This window comes from Thalassophryne amazonica, chromosome 2, assembly GCF_902500255.1.
Source record: "Thalassophryne amazonica chromosome 2, fThaAma1.1, whole genome shotgun sequence".
NCBI classification, from domain to species: domain Eukaryota; kingdom Metazoa; phylum Chordata; class Actinopteri; order Batrachoidiformes; family Batrachoididae; genus Thalassophryne; species Thalassophryne amazonica.
Window position 1 is genome coordinate 100061921 of NC_047104.1, and position 18585 is coordinate 100080505.

An 18585-nucleotide genomic window follows, 5' to 3' on the forward strand; every position below is an offset into this window, starting at 1 on the left:
GAGAGCACTCTAATCAACTGAGTCTTTGTGGAAATCATTATAGGCTGGAAAGGAGCATTGCCAATATTCATGCTTGCATTCAATGAGTACTCACAGAACTAGAATGCAATTAATTGGAGATTTTTGTTATGAAACCAGATTGTTCCATTCGCTAAGCAGCAAGTAACTGCTACTAAATCCTATCAAGAATAATTCTTACAAGGGCCTTTCCCAGCACAGAGAGCAGTGTAATAGCCCTGTAGTTGTTGTAATCCATGCAATCACCCAGTGGCGGTTTTTGATATGGGCCATGTGTTGTGTGGGCCGCCAGAAGAGGAGGTACTGCTGGCCCACCACCAGAGGGCGCCCTGCCTGAAGTGCGGGCTTCAGGCACGAGAGGGCACTGCCGCCACGGACACAGCCGGGGGTGACAGCTGTCACTCATTATCTCCTGACAGCTGTCACTCATTCATGCTTCATCATCTCACTCCATAAAACCCGGACGTCATCTCCACCTCATCGCCGAGATATCGTCAAACTGTTCAGGTAGTATTCTCAGCCTTGAAAAGTGAACTGTGTATCAGTCTGAACTCTTTTTTGCAGCCATTTTCCTGTGGTGTTCAGTGTCTGTGAGACCGGCGTTCGGTGTGTCCAGCAACGGCTCCGCTGCACATCTCTACCAGATAAGTGGGTAGACAGGAGCTGCACGAGTGTGTGTTAGAGGTGGAGGTGGCATTCCCACCGTTGTTGCTACTGGGTGTGCACACACCCATATCTTATTGTCTCTGCTCCCTGCCAGCAGTACCAGATCCGACCTTCGAAGACGGTGGCCACCTGGGGACTCGGGACTTGGCGGCTCCAGTATTCTCCGAGTTCGGTGGCGGAGGAAATCGTGTGGTTCCGGTTCATCTCAGGACAGACGTCTTCTATCATCGAGCCTGCCCACACGTCACCCTTGTGATTGACTGTAAAATTTCACATTCCTCTGTGTTGTGCTCATTCACAACAGTAAAGTGTTCATATTTGACTCTTTCATTGTCCGTTCATTTGCGCCCCCTGTTGTGGGTCCGTGTCACTACACTTTCCCCAACACCATGCGAACCGTTGCCCTGGGCAGCATTTATGGAGGGGTGGCACCGTGGGGACGTGCGCTTGAAAAAAAAAAATCATGTCCACCGCAAAATGGTTTTCTTCTCACTGTGTGTAGAATTGCCAAATTGACACCCCTTGTAGGCAGCTGCAGGTGCCCCTGCTTGCTGAAGCAGTGAGATGGTGAAAGAAAGGGGAGGGGCGCACCGTGCACAGAGGACAGTTCACCTCTGGGCTTCTCTAGTGGAAGGGACAAGTGGGGGGGGGGGGGTTTGTGGGCTAAAGTCAGTTACACCTCGACTTTGTTCCAAATAACACACATCTCATTCATAACATTGTAAATACAGGCTTCTACAACCCCTGGCAATAATTATGGAATCACCGGCCTCGGAGGATGTTCATTCAGTTGTTTAATTTTGTAGAAAAAAAGCAGATCATAGACATGACACAAAACTAAAGTCATTTCAAATGGCAACTTCCTGGCTTTAAGAAACACTATAAGAAATCAGGAAAAATAATTGTGGCAGTCAGTAATGTTACTTTTTTAGACCAAGCAGAGGGAAAAAAAAAATATGGACTCACTCAATTCTGAGGAATAAATTATGGAATCACCCTGTAAATTTTCATCCCCAAAACTAACACCTGCATCAAATCAGATCTGCTCATTAGTCTGCATCTAAAAAGGAGTGATCACACCTTGGAGAGCTGTTGCACCAAGTGGACTGACATGAATCATGGCTCCAACACGAGAGATGTCAATTGAAACAAAGGAGAGGATTATCAAACTCTTAAAAGAGGGTAAATCATCACGCAATGTTGCAAAAGATGTTGGTTGTTCACAGTCAGCTGTGTCTAAAGTCTGGACCAAATACAAACAACATGGGAAGGTTGTTAAAGGCAAACATACTGGTAGACCAAGGAAGACATCAAAGCGTCAAGACAGAAAACTTAAAGCAATATGTCTCAAAAATCAAAAATGCACAACAAAACAAATGAGGAACGAATGAGAGGAAACTGGAGTCAACGTCTGTGACCAAACTGTAAGAAACCGCCTAAAGGAAATGGGATTTACATACAGAAAAGCTAAATGAAAGCCATCATTAACACCTAAACAGAAAAAAACAAGGTTACAATGGGCTAAGGAAAAGCAATTGAGGACTGTGGATGACTGGATGAAAGTCATATTCAGTGATGAATCTCGAATCTGCATTGGGCAAGGTGATGATGCTGGAACTTTTGTTTGGTGCCGTTCCAATGAGATTTATAAAGATGACTGCCTGAAGAGAACATGTAAATTTCCACAGGCATTGATGATATGGGGCTGCATGTCAGGTAAAGGCACTGGGGAGACGGCTGTCATTACATCATCAATAAATGCACAAGTTTACGTTGATATTTTGGACACTTTTCTTATCCCGTCAATTGAAAGGATGTTTGGGGATGATGAAATCATTTTTCAAGATGATAATGCATCTTGCCATAGAGCAAAAACTGTGAAAACATTCCTTGCAAAAAGACACATAGGGTCAATGTCATGGCCTGCAAATAGTCTGGATCTTAATCCAATTGAAAATCTTTGGTGGAAGTTGAAGAAAACGGTCCATGACAAGGCTCCAACCTGCAAAGCTGATCTGGCATCAGCAATCAGAGAAAGTTGGAGCCAGATTGATGAAGAGTACTGTTTGTCACTCATTAAGTCCATGCCTCAGAGACTGCAAGCTGTTATAAAAGCCAGAGGTGGTGCAACAAAATACTAGTGATGTGTTGGAGCGTTCTTTTGTTTTTCATGATTCCATAATTTATTCCTCAGAATTAAATCTGCCCACTTGTGGGAAAAAAAGAAAAAGGAGAGTCTGACAATTTGCAAAGATGGCTTAGAACTTGTGCTGTCTTCACATTCCTAGCTGAAGTGACTGAAACTGACCCTTTTTTTGTGCCTACAAGAGTGTGTTTTTACAATAATTTCCAGCAGCTGGCAACTGTTTTTGTTGTCATGTACACTGACAAAATAATAATAACAATGATAATGAAATTTAAAATTAGGCTTATCATCATAATTAACTGGTTTATTTAATGGAGAAAAAGACTCACATTTGATTTCATTGGCATGGGAACACTATAACATTTCAGTTTAGATTTTTGTTTGATCCACAGATGAAGACCAAAAATTGGGAGGAAAAAAAAGCAAACACTAGGGCTGCCACGACTAGTCGAGTAGTCACAACTACGTCGACTATTGAAACCGTTGACAACTAATTTAATAGTCAACGAGTCATTTGCTTTTAACCTTGAACCAATGAAGCAGTGCTTCGATCTGCTGCTTCGTTGAATCTTTGCTTCGCTCCTCTTCAGAAGGGGCAACTCCGCTTCTTATCCCCTCTAAAAGCCATTAAAATATGTCAATCCTGAGTCACTTTCGTGCAGATTAAAGTGACTAAATGGGACTCCAGTCTTGTTGTGAGAAAGAAATGAGAATCGTCCTCCTTTCCGTTGGTCCAAACGCTGCGCCGCCGAGTCAAATTAGAAAGATAGAGTCCACTCGGAATTAATAACTTCAAAGCAAATCACGGTTTAAATCAAATGACACCTCTTTCCAAATGCTGTAATACAAACAATAAACTGCAATTGATCAAAATGTTTTATTCCTCTCAAAATGAGACATCCTGCACTAACATGCAGCAGCTCAAGACTGCATGGCTGCAGACCAGCAGCTGTCTAGTTGTATGGAGTGAATTCCATGCCATTAATGACTGAAAGGAAATGCTTTTGACAAAGACTACAGATTTTTTTCTATCTATGTCCCGAGATAAAGGATCCACCATGTAGAGTTTATTTATGTCCAGAGATCAAGGATCCAGTGACCAATTTCATATTTATTTACTTTAAAACTAAATAAAATGTTGTTGACATAGAAAACCTGTAAACCTACTTTTAGTACACAGAAAATTCACAGGAGGTATCGATAAGGGAATCGATAAGGAATCGAATTGATAAGTGGAATCGATAATGGTGTCGATATCGATAAAATGCGATAAGCTGCAATTTACGGATGATCTGACTAGTCAATTAATCGCAAAAATAATCGTTGACTAGTTGACTATCAAAATAGTCATCTGTGGCAGCTCTAGCAAACACTACATGATCAAATTTCTGTCAAACCTAAAACTTTTGCAGATTAGTTAATGCTAAGTATTTACACATTTAGCCTAATATGTACAAACATCAAGCTAAATATTTAGCTAAATGTTGAGACAAATATGCACCTTAATAAAAGAGCTAATTGTTCCTCCCTGAAAAACAGATTAATAAAGTGTCAAATGTAAGGGCATGTTTATTCAAACTTGCAATTCATGGATATTTTGTTTTGGAGTAAAATTGTAGCCTGCAGGCTTCTGATGTCAATTTCAATTGCAATTTCAGTGGCACTTATAAAACATTAATAATATAATAATTTTTAAAAATGGCTGTTTGTGCAAAATTTTGTCTGTTTTTTTCTAGGTGTGGGGGGGGGGGGGGGGGGGGGAGTGTCGCCTGGGGAGTAATTCAGTGTAGAACTGCCACTGCACTCACCCTATCCTTTCCAGAGTGGGACAAGTCCTTTCCTCCCATCTGTAGGGATGATACTCATTTACCAGATTAAAATAAAGATTGTTTGCAGGGCCACCAGCTCAGCATCTCAAGCCACCTTGATAGTTGAGTTCCAGTGCCACAGATCCCTAGAGTTTTCCCTGCCCTCACCTGTTTCACATTTGCAATCTCACCAACATTTGGTGATTCATAGCTGACTGGAAAATAAATCATGAAATTCCTGAAACTGGAACTGTCAAACACCCCAGCAGAAGGATCACCATTATCCAACTGCTCAAAGTACCTGATCCAACAGTAGAATACAACAGAGGAATCTGTCTGGAGATGTAGGTTTTGAGGAACAAAGTGTTCTGTAAGCAGGTTGAGGGTCAAGTGGCCACAGATTTCAAGTTCTCTCATCTCAAGTCTCGAGTCAAACAAACACCTCCTTGTCTACTCTCAGGGTGATCACAGCCTACTTTCTCAGCTCCCTGTACTGCCTGGAATTTGTATGATACTCAGAGTGCTGTCAGATACAAAGCACCTCCTCTTATGGAAGTCGGCAACTCCACTGTAATGCCATAGAAACCCTGAGAGTCTGATCACAGAAGAAGACCTACCAGGGGCGGTCCTGGAGGCGGGCCGACCGTGCGGGGGGGGGGGGGGAACAGTCAAAAAAAAAACCGGGGTGGGGGGGGTTGGTGGTTACAACGCGCTCAACTTTTGTTCAGAATCAGCTTCTTATCACTGGTAACGACGCGGCTTTCCTCCCGCAGCTTCACAGTGCTTTAAACGTTCCACGGAGTTCAATAGCGACACAAAGAGTGCAGCGAAACGAGACGAGTCATTAGATAAATGCTGGGCTTTGTCCCGCCCATCAGACGCTCAGCGTGTCTGGGGGTCTATGGGGCAGTGGGCTGGCCTCGGCTGGCCCGGACGCTCAGCTTCTGCATGATGATTGGATGATCTGTCTGAGGCTGAATCCCTTTTTGATTGACAGCGTAATGAGCGAATCAGCGATCTTTTTGTGTAAACATCCGTGGGAGCATTTTTAATTTTCATTCTGTTCTGAGTTGAACAGGGGACTTTCCTAATCCTCTTAGCGGCATTTTCTTTGTTAAAAGCGACTAGCGACAAATCGAGCTTCTATTTCTGGTGGGGTTTTTTTTGTAGCTCCTTGTGTTTGGAGACTGACTTCTATCACTCTTTCTGACTTCTATCGCAGTTTCTGTCCCTACCGAGCAGCGGGTGCTGAGCAGCTCCACCGTCACAAAGCACTCACAGGCGGACAAACTTCACACTAGCCTCGTGCCAGTCCCAGCTAGCGAGCTAGCTAGGTAGCAAGCTGCACATAATGGCAGACAATTTGAATGTTGTGGACCGGATTTTGGCGAAGCCATTTGATAGTCTTCCTTACAAAAAAGCCATGGCTGCTGTCATGACTTCAGCTCTCAATGGTTTGCAGGCCAAAGTTAAAGCAATAGCCCCCAGTGCAATGTTTGTGCATTGCTATGCACACAGACTGAATCTGGTTCTGTCTCAGGGGGCTAAATTCTTATCTGAGTGCAGAATATTTTTTGCATCACTCTCTGGGTTTGCCACATTTTTCTCAAAATCCACAAAGAGGATGTCTTTTCTTGAGTCTGCAGGCTGCTCAAGGTTGCCCAGAAATGCTCCTACTCGATGGAATTTCACATCACGGATAGTGAGCACTGGGGCAAACAATTATTATGCCCTCCTGCAAACTTTTGAGATGATCATTGTAGATAAGTCCATGGATGATGACACATTAGACTGTGCCAATTTCTTTGTGTTTGTTATTACAGTAGTCATTAAAACCGGAAATTTGTTCTTGAAAATAGCTGTTGTGAGTTAATTTGTGGGATTGTGGGTGTTCTGGACGAAGTTAGTGTTTTCATGGGTGGTGGGGCGGAGGTGGTGGCCATGTTAGTGTGCGCAGGGGGGGCACGCAGGGGGTTACGCACGGGGAGTAAATCACTCTAGGACCGCCACTGACTCCTACATTCCATTTTGTTCAAGATTTGTGGCCAATGCCCATGTCTGCAAATCCTCCAGCAAGACTGAATGAGATCTGCCACAAAACAGTGTGACCTTGATGTGTAGCCAGATTTAATGTTGGACTCTGAACAAATAACAGTCTGCAAGACTTCAACTGAATCCTCAAGGAGGTCACAGCAAGTATAGGGACAAGCATTCACAAGCGGGACACTTATGGCACACCATGACTACATACCTAAATGTATTTTGTTCCTACCATGTGACTTCTGATTAGGGTTCTAATCTCTACACCTCCTGTTTTGTCCACTTTTCCAAGGATGTGGGATTTTATTGTGCTGAGAGATGTAAAGGGCAGCAAACAGGTCTGTTGGATTAATGCTTCACCACTGACCCAGACAGAAGAGTCAAATAGGTTGCAGTTGTGAGGATGGCAGACTGTCAGCCAAGTCTGTCATCTGTGCAATGACCATTTCATTTCAGATTTGTATACTGTGGTTGTAACATGAAATCAAGCAGCTGTGTACAGTTCATAGCAAACATGTGCACATGCATGTGACCATTATGAGTGTTCAGACATTTGGACCCTTATGTGGAGCTACAGCAGTACCATTACAGACACTCCCTGCATACACAGGAAATTTTGCTGAGTAAAATTTACTCTGCTGGGATAGCATTTGGTCCCAGTCTAAATAAAGTAAATGACACTCTATGATAGAGTGAATCAGCTCAACAGTTGTCACAGACTGAATGGTCCGCCCCCTACACACTGGTCCACCCTGCCTCCACTGTGCATGTGCAGCCCAGTCTCACAGCAAGTCGTGATTCAGGAGCACGAAATATAAATTAATCTATTGGTTCGTGATATTGTGACAAAAAGTGCCTCATGTTCATCACAGCAGCACAAATTCATTCTCATTCATTCCGTGATGGCTGCACAAAATAAAAAGCGAAGGGGGGGGGGGGGGGGGGTGGTTATGGTTAAGGTTAGGGTTGGGGGTTGGAGTAGGGTTAGTAATATCGAGCTAAAAAAAAAGCCCCGTCACGAAAATTTGACTCATTTTGTGCCGGAAGCACGAATAAAAAACGTGAGACTGGGCTGGCATGTGTCATGCTGGAACACAGCCGCCCATGTGACACAGAGTCTGTGCACCCAAAGCGATCAAATGGATTAATGGGATGACAAGGTAAAACCTCTTAAATCATGCTGAAGTCAGTTTTAAGCAGTAACAAGACCGCCTTAAGCAGAAACGAGGCTTTAAACGGTGACGCACTGAAATGTCCGACGCGCAGTGAACACATCAGCTAACAGCTTGTGCAGCCGCGTCGCTCTGATCGCTTCCTCTGCAATTATGGAATAATGCTGAATTTATGCGGACATGATTGTTGTACAAAAGCTTCAGATATCTGTCACTGAGACAGATGACGACTGAGTGCAGTTTGAAGCAGAAACGAGATGATTATCAGTAAACTGTGGCTGATGACGTAAGCGCAGGAGGACCGTTTGGTCGGTGACACCATCTGTTCAATGCAAGTCGTTTTACTCCAATAAGAGTTGACTTTGCACTGTTTTGAGGTGATTTAGCTCTGTGATAGAGTATAATTCACTCTGTTTGGACTGAGATCAAATGCTATACCAGCAGAGTAAATTTTACTCTGCAAACTTTCCTGTGTAAAAGCATCACATGTCTGACGGTCATGCTGCGGTAACATGTTGATGGTAGCAAAATAGTAATGCCAGTTGTTCTAGTGGAACAGCAGCAGCAAACATAAATGATTATGTCAAACACAATCATTTAACAGTGATAATTAGATGAATGTTAGTAAGTTGATTTTGCTTCTCTCTTTTCACTCAGGGCCACCACAGCAGCTCAGATATGGATCTGCATGATGATTTGGCACAAGTTTTACACCGGATGCCCTTCCTGACGCAGCGCGACATTACAAGGAGAATGGGTATGGGTTGTCGTGAAATGGGAACCTTCTGTTTTGTAAACAATCTTTCTAACCGCTTGGCCACCACACTGCCAACAACTACACGGACACTCATTGTGCGTAATCAATGGATGCAATAGCATTTTAGCACTTTGCACTAAGAAAGCAAGCTCTGGCTCTGATTGTTTTTCTAAGAAATCTAGTTTTTGTGACGTTACAACTTAATTTCACTCTGCAGTATCATATAAGCCATTCCAGGTGACTGAATAGATACCTGGGTGTCTTTCAATAATCAACATCCACTTTGTCCAAATGGAAAAAAGTTGAGAATTTGTACATTTCAACAGCATGTACCACTACAGTGAATAGGGCGCCACTCTCATAGCCGGCAGTGGCAGATGTTCCCGTCATCCTCTCACTGAAAACTATGGAATATCCTTCTTACCGTCTGTCACACACCATCCACATGTGAATGCAGCATTAGTGGAAGATGCTCATGTGGGTGGACTTTTCAGATTAATTTGTCACTTTGGCACAGTCTTTGTTGAATGGATGAAGCTTATCATTGGTGTAACAGTTTATCTTCCACCCAGCGTCCTCGCTACACACTTGAAGATCACCGAGACATGCCGACCTCCTGTTCACCCCGAATAAACCCACCTCTCTCCGTCTCTCTCATTATTGTGAAGAAAATGGTTCTAAGTACCTTTGTTGTTTCCATGTCCAAATGACGAACATCTTTTGACAGCTTGTGAAAGTTTATCTGTGATGGCAAAATGAGCTTTTGTAATATAATTCAGGCAAACTGTTACCAGAATAAATGCATGACTTACTTAAGATTCATACATCTACAATGTTGACAAATGACATACGTTTCTTCCTGAAAGTATTCACAGCACTTCACTTTTTCCACATGTTGTTATCTTACAGCCTTATTCCAAAATAGAGTAAATTCATTTTTCCCTCAAAATTGTACTCACAACACCCCATAAAAGTAAAACAATTAAGAAATCACATGTACATAAATATTCACACTGTCAATTTCAATTTCAATTTATTAATTTATATAGCGCCGTCTCACGACAGAGTCGCCCCAAGGCTCTTCACATAACACAATTCATAACAACACAGTAAATTTAAGATCAAAAAGGGCACAATAAAAAGTAAAACAGTAGAATAAAAATACATTACAAGGCAAACATAAAAACAGAATAAATGAATGATAAGACAGTCTAAAAAAGTGGGTCTTCAATCTTGATTTAAAAGTCTCCACCATGTCAGACTGCCTTATAGCTGCAGGTAGATCGTTCCAGAGAGTTGGGGAGCGTAGGGAGAGTGTTTACTCAATACTTTGTTGATGCACCTTTGGCAGCAATTACAGCCTCAAGTCTTCTTGAATATGATGGCACACGTTTGGCACACATATCTTTGGGTAGTTTTGCCCATTACTCTTTGCAGCCCCTCTCAACGCTCCATCAGGTTGGATGGGGAACATCAGTGCACAGCCATTTTCAGATATCTCCAGAGATGTTCAATCAGATTCAGGTCTGAGCTCTGGCTGGGCCACTCAAGGACATTCACAGAGTTGTCTTGAAGCCACTCCTTTGATATCTTGGCTGTGTGCTTAGGGTCATTGTCCTGCTGAAAGATGAACCCTTACCCCAGTGTGAGATCAAGAGTGCTCTGGAGCAGGTTTTCATCCAGGATGTCTCTGTACATTGCTGCAATAATCTTTCCCTCAATCCTGACTAGTCTCCCAGTTCTTGCTGCTGAAAAACATCCCCACAGCATGATGTTGCCATCACCATGCTTCACTGTAGGGATGGCACCCAAGGGTCAGGCTAGAGGGGAGGCCAGGGTGGCATTGGACCCCCTAAAATCTGACTGGAAACCCCAGGTAAATAAATGGTAAATGGACTGCATTTATATAGCATTTTTCCATCTGCATCAGACGCTCACTTTACACACTAATGCCCCACATTCACCCCAATGTGAGGGTGCTGACATACAAGGTGCTCACTACACACCGGGAGCAACTAGGGGATTAAGGACCTTGCCCAAGGGCCCTTAGTGATTTTCTGGTCAGGCTAGGATTTGAACCAAGGATTTTCTGGTCTCAACTCCAACGCTTAACCACTAGACCATCTCCTCCCCTCCCCAGGAGCCATCCCAGATGATTGACATGTCACTGCACCCCACGTCTGGTCAAAAGAAGCCAGCTGCATTATGAAATCTGTGACACCTATTGACTGTTAGGTCCCTCCTGTACAGTAGTTGGCGCTGTGTTGCAATCCACCTTACAAGGAGTAGAAGAAAAATCTTCACCTTGTATAATTTTAATTTAATATGTTTCCGTTTCAAATACAAAAAAAAAAAAAACAAATTTTCTAAAATTATCAGTTTGAGTTTAAAGAAGATACTTTTAGAAATTGTTATTTTTTTTTTAACATTTTTTTTAATTTCTCCACCAGGACTCTTCCTAGAGCAGGCCGCCTGGTGACCAAGAACCCGATGTTCACTCAGTCAGACCTCCAGCATTCCTCTGTGGAGAGAGGAGAACCTTCCAGAAGGACAACCATCTCTGCAGCAATCCACCAATCAGGACTGTATGCTAGAGTATCCAGACGGAAGCCACTGGCTAGTAAAAGGCACATGGCAGCCCGCCTGGAGTTTACCAAAAGGCACCTGAAGGACTCTCAGACCATGAGAAACAAAATTCTCTGATCTGATGAGACAAAGACTGAACTCCTTGGTGTGAATGCCAGGTGTCATGTTTGGAGGAAACCAGACACCATCCCTACAGTGAAGCATCATGGTGGCAGCATCATGCTGTGGGGATGTTTCTCAGCAGCAGGAACTGGGAGACTACTCAGGATTGAGGGAAAGATGATGCAGCAGATGTACAGAGACATCCTGGATGAAAACCTGCTCCAGAGTGCTCTTGACCTCAGAGTGGGGCGACAGTTCACCTGTCAGCAGGACAATGACTCTAAGCACACAGCCAAGATATCAAAGGAGTGGCTTCAGGACAACTCTGTGAATGTCCTTGAGTGGCCCAGCCAGAGCCCAGACCTGAAGCCAATTGAACATATCTGGAGAGATCTGAAAATGGCTGTGCGCCGACGCTCCCCATCCAACCTGATGGAGCTCAAAAGGTGCTGCAAAGAGGAACGGGCAAAACTGCCCAAAGATAGGATTGCAAAGCTTGTGGCATCATATTCACATCACATCACATGGAACTCTGCCTCTACTGGTGGTTGGCTCTCACTGCGGTATTGTATCACTTCCTGTTCTGGAGCACAGCGGAGTTTTGCTGTATCTGTTAGCTGTTTAATCTGTGCAGTTAGATTGATCTAGTTAACTAGATAATGATTTGTTTCACAGTGTAATCTTCATGTGCCTTAACTAAAGCACTCCCTCTGCTGAATCACCTCTAAATTATTTACACATTATTCACTTTGTGTGTTTTTAGGAATCCGCTAGCTTAGCGCAGCTACTAGCTCTTAGCCGGTTTAGCATGGCGGCTTCTCCTGTCTCTCCCGCACTTTTCTGCTCTGGGTGTGAAATGTTTAGTTATTCCTCGGCCTCCTTTAGCAGTAATGGTACTTGTAATAAGTGTAGCTTATTCGTAGCTTTGGAGGCCAGGCTGGGCGAATTGGAGACTCGGCTCCGCACCTTGGAAAATCCTACAGCTAGCCAGGCCCCTGTAGTCGGTGCGGTCCAGGGTAGCTTAGCCGCCGTTAGTTCCCCTCCAGCAGATCCTGAGCAGCCGGGAAAGCAGGCCGACTGGGTGACTGTGAGGAGGAAGCGTAGTCCTAAACAGAAGCCCCGTGTACACCGCCAACCGTTCACATTTCTAACCGTTTTTCCCCACTCGGCAACACACCCGCCGAGGAACAAACTCTGGTTATTGGCGACTCTGTTTTGAGAAATGTGAAGTTAGCGACACCAGCAACCATAGTCAATTGTCTTCCGAGGGCCAGAGCAGGCGACATTGAAGGAAATTTGAAACTGCTGGCTAAGGCTAAGCATAAATTTGGTTAGATTGTAATTCACGTCGGCAGTAATGACACCCGGTTACGCCAATCGGAGGTCACTAAAATTAACATTGAATCGGTGTGTAACTTTGCAAAAACAATGTCGGACTCTATAGTTTTCTCTGGGCCCCTCCCCAATCGGACCGGGAGTGACATGTTTAGCTGCATGTTCTCCTTGAACTGCTGGCTGTCTGAGTGTTGTCCAAAAAATGAGGTGGGCTTCATAGATAATTGGCAAAGCTTCTGGGGAAAACCTGGTCTTGTTTTAGAAATTGTTATTTTTTTAACATTTTTTTTGAATTTCTTGTATTTGAAATGGCATAAACAAATTAAAATGTGTGAAATACCAAGTGTTCCAATACATTTGGAGGGAGGGCACTGTATCCTACCCTTGTGCAAAATGAGTGTGGTATTATTACTGTTTTGTTTAAGAATGCTTAATTTTTACCGTGGCTGGACTTAAATCATAGTCATATCATATATCATATCGACAGAGATATAATATTTGGCTTAAATATTGAGATACGATCATTTGGCCATATCATGCAGCCCTACAGTCAACTAGCTGAAAAGGTTGAATATTAATTTACATCTACAGGGGTCGATTTGTCCTGACATTTTTTACGCTGGAGATTCAATAGGTATTTAATAAGACTATGTAATTGTAAATGATGGTAGGAGGAACAAGACTGACTTATTTTTTTCATAGGGCCAGTTGAGAATGAAAAGACAGGGGGACAAGATATATGAATTCTCTGTAAAGAGAAGCAAATCAGGTGCAGATCAGGAAAAGACAGAACTCAAATTTTCATGATAGGGATTTTTAACTCACTATTACTAACCCTACCTCAAACCCCAACCAAAACCTAACCCTAACCATAACCACCCCCGACCCCCGCTGCAGTTTTAATTACATGCACAGATCACGGAATGAATTATACTCAACAAAATATAAACGCAACACTTTTGGTTTTGCTCCCATTTTGTATGAGATTAACTCAACGATCTAAAACTTTTTCCACATACACAATATCACCATTTCCCTCAAATACTGTGCACAAACCAGTCTAAATCTGTGATAGTGAGCACTTCTCCTTTGCTGAGATAATCCATCCCACCTCACAGGTGTGCCATATCAAGATGCTGATTAGACACCATGATTAGTGCACAGGTGTGCCTTAGACTGCCCACAATAAAAGGCCACTCTGAAAGGTGCAGTTTTGTTTTATTGGGGGGGATACCAGTCAGTATCTGGTGTGACCACCATTTGCCTCATGCAGTGCAACACATCTCCTTCGCATCATCCGTGAAGAGAACACCTCTCCAAAGTGCCAAACAGCAGCGAATGTGAGCATTTGCCCACTCAAATCGGTTACGACGACGAACTGGAGTCAGGTCGAGACCCCGATGAGGACGACGAGCATGCAGATGAGCTTCCCTGAGACAGTTTCTGACAGTTTGTGCAGAAATTCTTTGGTTATGCAAACCGATTGTTTCAGCAGCTGTCCGAGTGGCTGGTCTCAGACGATCTTGGAGGTAAACATGCTGGATGTGGAGGTCCTGGGCTGGTGTGGTTACACGTGGTCTGCGGTTGTGAGGCTGGTTGGATGTACTGCCAAATTCTCTGAAACGCCTTTGGAGACGGCTTATGGTAGAGAAATGAACATTCAATACACGAGCAACAGTTCTGGTTGACATTCCTGCTGTCAGCATGCCAATTGCACGCTCCCTCAAATCTTGCGACATCTGTGGCATTGTGCTGTGTGATAAAACTGCACCTTTCAGAGTGGCCTTTTATTGTGGGCAGTCTAAGGCACACCTGTGCACTAATCATGGTGTCTAATCAGCATCTTGGTATGGCACACCTGTGAGGTGGGATGGATTATCTCAGCAAAGGAGAAGTGCTCACTATCACAGATTTAGACTGGTTTGTGCACAGTATTTGAGAGAAATGGTGATATTGTATATGTGGAAAAAGTTTTAGATCTTTGAGTTCATCTCATACAAAATGGGAGCAAAACCAAAAGTGTTGCGTTTATATTTTTGTTGAGTGTAGAATAAATTTGTGCTCCCATGATGAGAATTTTGCTCTTTTCATGACAGTATGATGAACCAATAGATTAATGTATATTTCATGGCTGCTGAATCACAACATGCCGTGAGACTGGGTTATGAGGACAGTCAGTGTCAGGCACAACCCAGCCCACCAACCTGTGTGTGTGTGTGTGTGTGTGTGTGTGTGTGTGTGTGTGTGTGTGTGTGTGTGTGTGTGTGTGTGTGTGTGTGTGTGTGTGTGTGTGTGTGTGTGTGTGTGCGCGCATTTTCATTCATGTCAAAATGGTGACGTGGTGGTGGTGCTGTTGAAAAATTGTTCTGTTTTCTATTTTGTACATTGTTAATAAATTGCAAAAATCTCATCTCCTATGTGCTTAATATTTAGCGCCTTTAATGTATTTCAACATTCTGAGACTGATTGCAATTGATTGCCCGAGAAACAAATGAATCTGTCATAATCTGTGGACCACTTTGGCCACTCTCTGGCCACCCTCAAGGATAAAAGTCTAGCGCCACCCCTGATGGTGCCTGGTTTCCTCCAAAAGCAGCAGAGTGGATCACACCAAAGAGTTCAAGCTTTCTCTCATCAGATCTCAGAATTTTATTTCTCATGGTCTGAGAGTCCTTCAAATGCCTTTTGGCAAACTCCAGACGGGCTGCCATGTGCCCTTTACTAAGCAGTGGCTTCTGTCTGGCTACTCTACCATACAGGCCTGATTGGTGGATTGCTGCAGAGATGGTTGTCCTTCTGGAAGGTTCTCCTCTCTCCACAGAGAAATGCTGGCGCTCTGACAGAAAGACAATCGCGTGGATCCCATCTTCTTCCATTTACAAATGATGGAGGCCACTGTGCTTATTGGTACCTTCAAAGTAGCAGAAATGTTTCTGTACCTTTCCCCAGATTTGTGCCTCAAGACAATCCTGTCTCGGAGGTCTACAGACAATTCCTTTGACTTCATGCTTGGTTTGTGCTCTGACATGCACTGTCAACTGTAGGACCTTATATGTAGACAGGTGTGTGCCTTTCCAAATAATGTCCAATCAACTGAATTTACCCCAGGTGGACTGCAATTAAGCCACAGAAACAGCTCAAGGATGATCAGTGGAAATATAATGCACCTGAGCTCAATTCTGAACTTCATGGCAAAGGCTGTGAATACTTACATACATGTGATTTCTGAGGGGTTTTTTTTGTTGTTGTTGTTGTTCATTTTTAATAAATTTGCAAATGTTTCAAAAAAGTTTTTGCACATTGTCATTATGGGTATTGTGTGGAGAATTTTGAGGAAAAAAAAAATATTTATTCCGTTTTGGTACAAGGCTGTAACATAACAAAATGTGGAAAATGTAAAGAACTATGAATACTTTCCAGCTACACTGTAGCTTACAGGATAAACAAAAATACAAAGAAATAAATGAAATGATTACAGTCCTCTTTCTGACTTTTTCCCAACGGGGTGGTGAAAAATGGTCTCATACTCAAATTTGTATGTAAACAGTTTTATTTATTTATTTTCTCAAGACCACTTGAAATTTTAGGACATGGAGCTTTTGAATAAATATAAACCTGATTAGTTTTAAAAGTGAAATTCTCACAGAGGGACGAATTGTGTTATAAAATAGGTCATGGAAATTAAGGTCCATTCATTCATTCAAGGTTCTCAACATACAGTACAATCACAGGGTTGAGGAGAATAGCCAGATTTGATTAGTGGCACATGAAGAGACGCATGTTGTTAATGTGAGGGGAAGGTCAGTGGATTAGGATAAAGAAAGCAGAGACGAGCACAGAGATATGACTCACCTCATAATTAGGAGGGATTCTGGCACCAAACCCCAAAGCAGAAAATCTTTTGTCACTGCAATGACAAGTAAATAAATCAGGATTATGTTATAGTTACTGGAAGTCTGCAGTAACACTGGACAATGACTGAGTGGAAATACCAATGTGTTTGGTTTTTCAAGGACAAACCCCCTGCTGGTCATAGTTCATAAATATTAAGTGTCTGAATTTCAATTTGCAGCGTGCCTGCAGCCATTCACAGACCGGTTTTCCATGAACATCGTTTTCATCACATAGACTGTATATAGTAGATCGATTCCACCTTGTCCAAGGCCAGGTTTCACAAATAATAAGAGTGCAGCAATGTAACCAAATGATGAAACATCAACAAAACAAGATGAGGTGCAGAAGCTGCTCCCACCCCCACCATTTGGAAATATGAACTGAAAAGAAAGATTTTTCAGGGCAAAATCACTGTCATATTTCTGATCTTTTATCACGTAAGTTCAAAGGTGTCAACAAGAACAAATGATGTCTGAGATAAACAAACGGAAGACAGGTAGAGTCTGGTGATGTGTGCACTTGACAATCTGATGAAATGCACAGAGTTGCATACTGCAGTCCAAAAATAAAATGCACCACCCACTGAGCATGGATTTAGTAAAGTCCTCTGGAAGTTTCAGTTAAACATGGCTGTATTTGGGAAGGTTTATCATTGTACATATATTTATGGCCTAAAAAATTAAGAAATATTGATGCTATGGAAAAAGGAAACATGACTTAAATATGTGCATAATTTTGCTGTGTTTTTTATTTGTGCAACCAACATATTTAAAGCATGTAAATCCAAGACACTTTTTTCAGTGTACAAGGAAGAACATATATATGTTAAAATAGTTATTTAAATGCTATGGCGACGTGGAGCTGCCAGCCATATAAATATAATTTGACTCAGTAACATGTAATAACGTGAAAGGTTTCATGTTATAACGTGATATTTATTACGTTATAACGTGATATCTATCACGTTATTTCGTGATGCACAACTATCATGTTATTTCATGATATGGTATTTTCACGTTTTATCGTGAAATTATGTTATTTCGTGATAAGAAATTATCACGTTATTTCGAATTATGACATTTTCATGTTATTTTGTGATAAACATTTATCACGTTATTTCATGGTATTTTTACGTTATAACGTGAAAACAATATGGTTTTATTTTGATATATACCTGTTCTGCTATTCTGCCACTAGAGGGCGCTACTTATCTAAGGCTGTTTGCTTTTTTTTTTTTTTTTACTCTGATTATAGTGAAAACAAATAGCAAAAGTATTGGCTCATGCTTTTTATTGATCCTTAAATCCCCCTACATCACAGACGAGCCATGTTCCTTGACTGAATCTGGGAAGTGTTGAAGCGCTGAATTACCTGAATAGCCTACATATCATGAAATAACATGATAAATGCTTAACACGAAACAACGTGATAGTTGCATATCTCAGAATAACGTGATAATTTCTTATCTCAGAATAACGTGATAGTTTCTTATCTCGGAATAATGTGATAATTTCATATAACGAAATAACGTGATAATTTCTTGTTATAACGTGATCATTTCTCATTATAACGTGAAAATACCGCATCATGAAATAACATGATAATTTCATATCACGAAATAACATGATAAGTATCACGTTATAACATGATAAATATCACGTTATAACATGAAACTTTTCACGTAATTACATGATACTGAGCCAAATATATATTAGGGCTTGGCAGCTCAGAGCTTCCGTAAAATGCTACTACATAATGCCTGAATAGATCCTTGTCACTTGATTGATGGTTTCTATGTCATGTTACATGGATCATTCGTCCCATTTGCCATTGTGCTCCATTTAGCGTGCAATTTTGGTTCCATTTAGTATGCAAATTTGGTCCCATATGATATGTACCACTGCACGCTGCATCCACCACACGTGCACATAGCGGTGACAGCCCATGGCAGCATATTGACGATGCTCATTCATCTAACACAAAAGAAAAAAACAAATCCAGTACGTCGTAAGCCACCTGGAGGCATTTGCAATATTCGCTGGCACATATCAGCTAAAGTAA

The 18585-nt window shown here is 42.2% G+C and overlaps 1 protein-coding gene across 1 annotated transcript in view; it reads right to left on the bottom strand.

Moving 5' to 3' along the window:
• cpne7 (copine VII) overlaps nucleotides 1–18585 on the bottom strand; it is a 195920-nt gene that overhangs the window by 28503 nt on the left and 148832 nt on the right. The window contains 1 exon segment of the mRNA XM_034190465.1: nucleotides 16483–16537. Within this exon segment, the coding sequence (XP_034046356.1) occupies nucleotides 16483–16537 (55 nt within the window).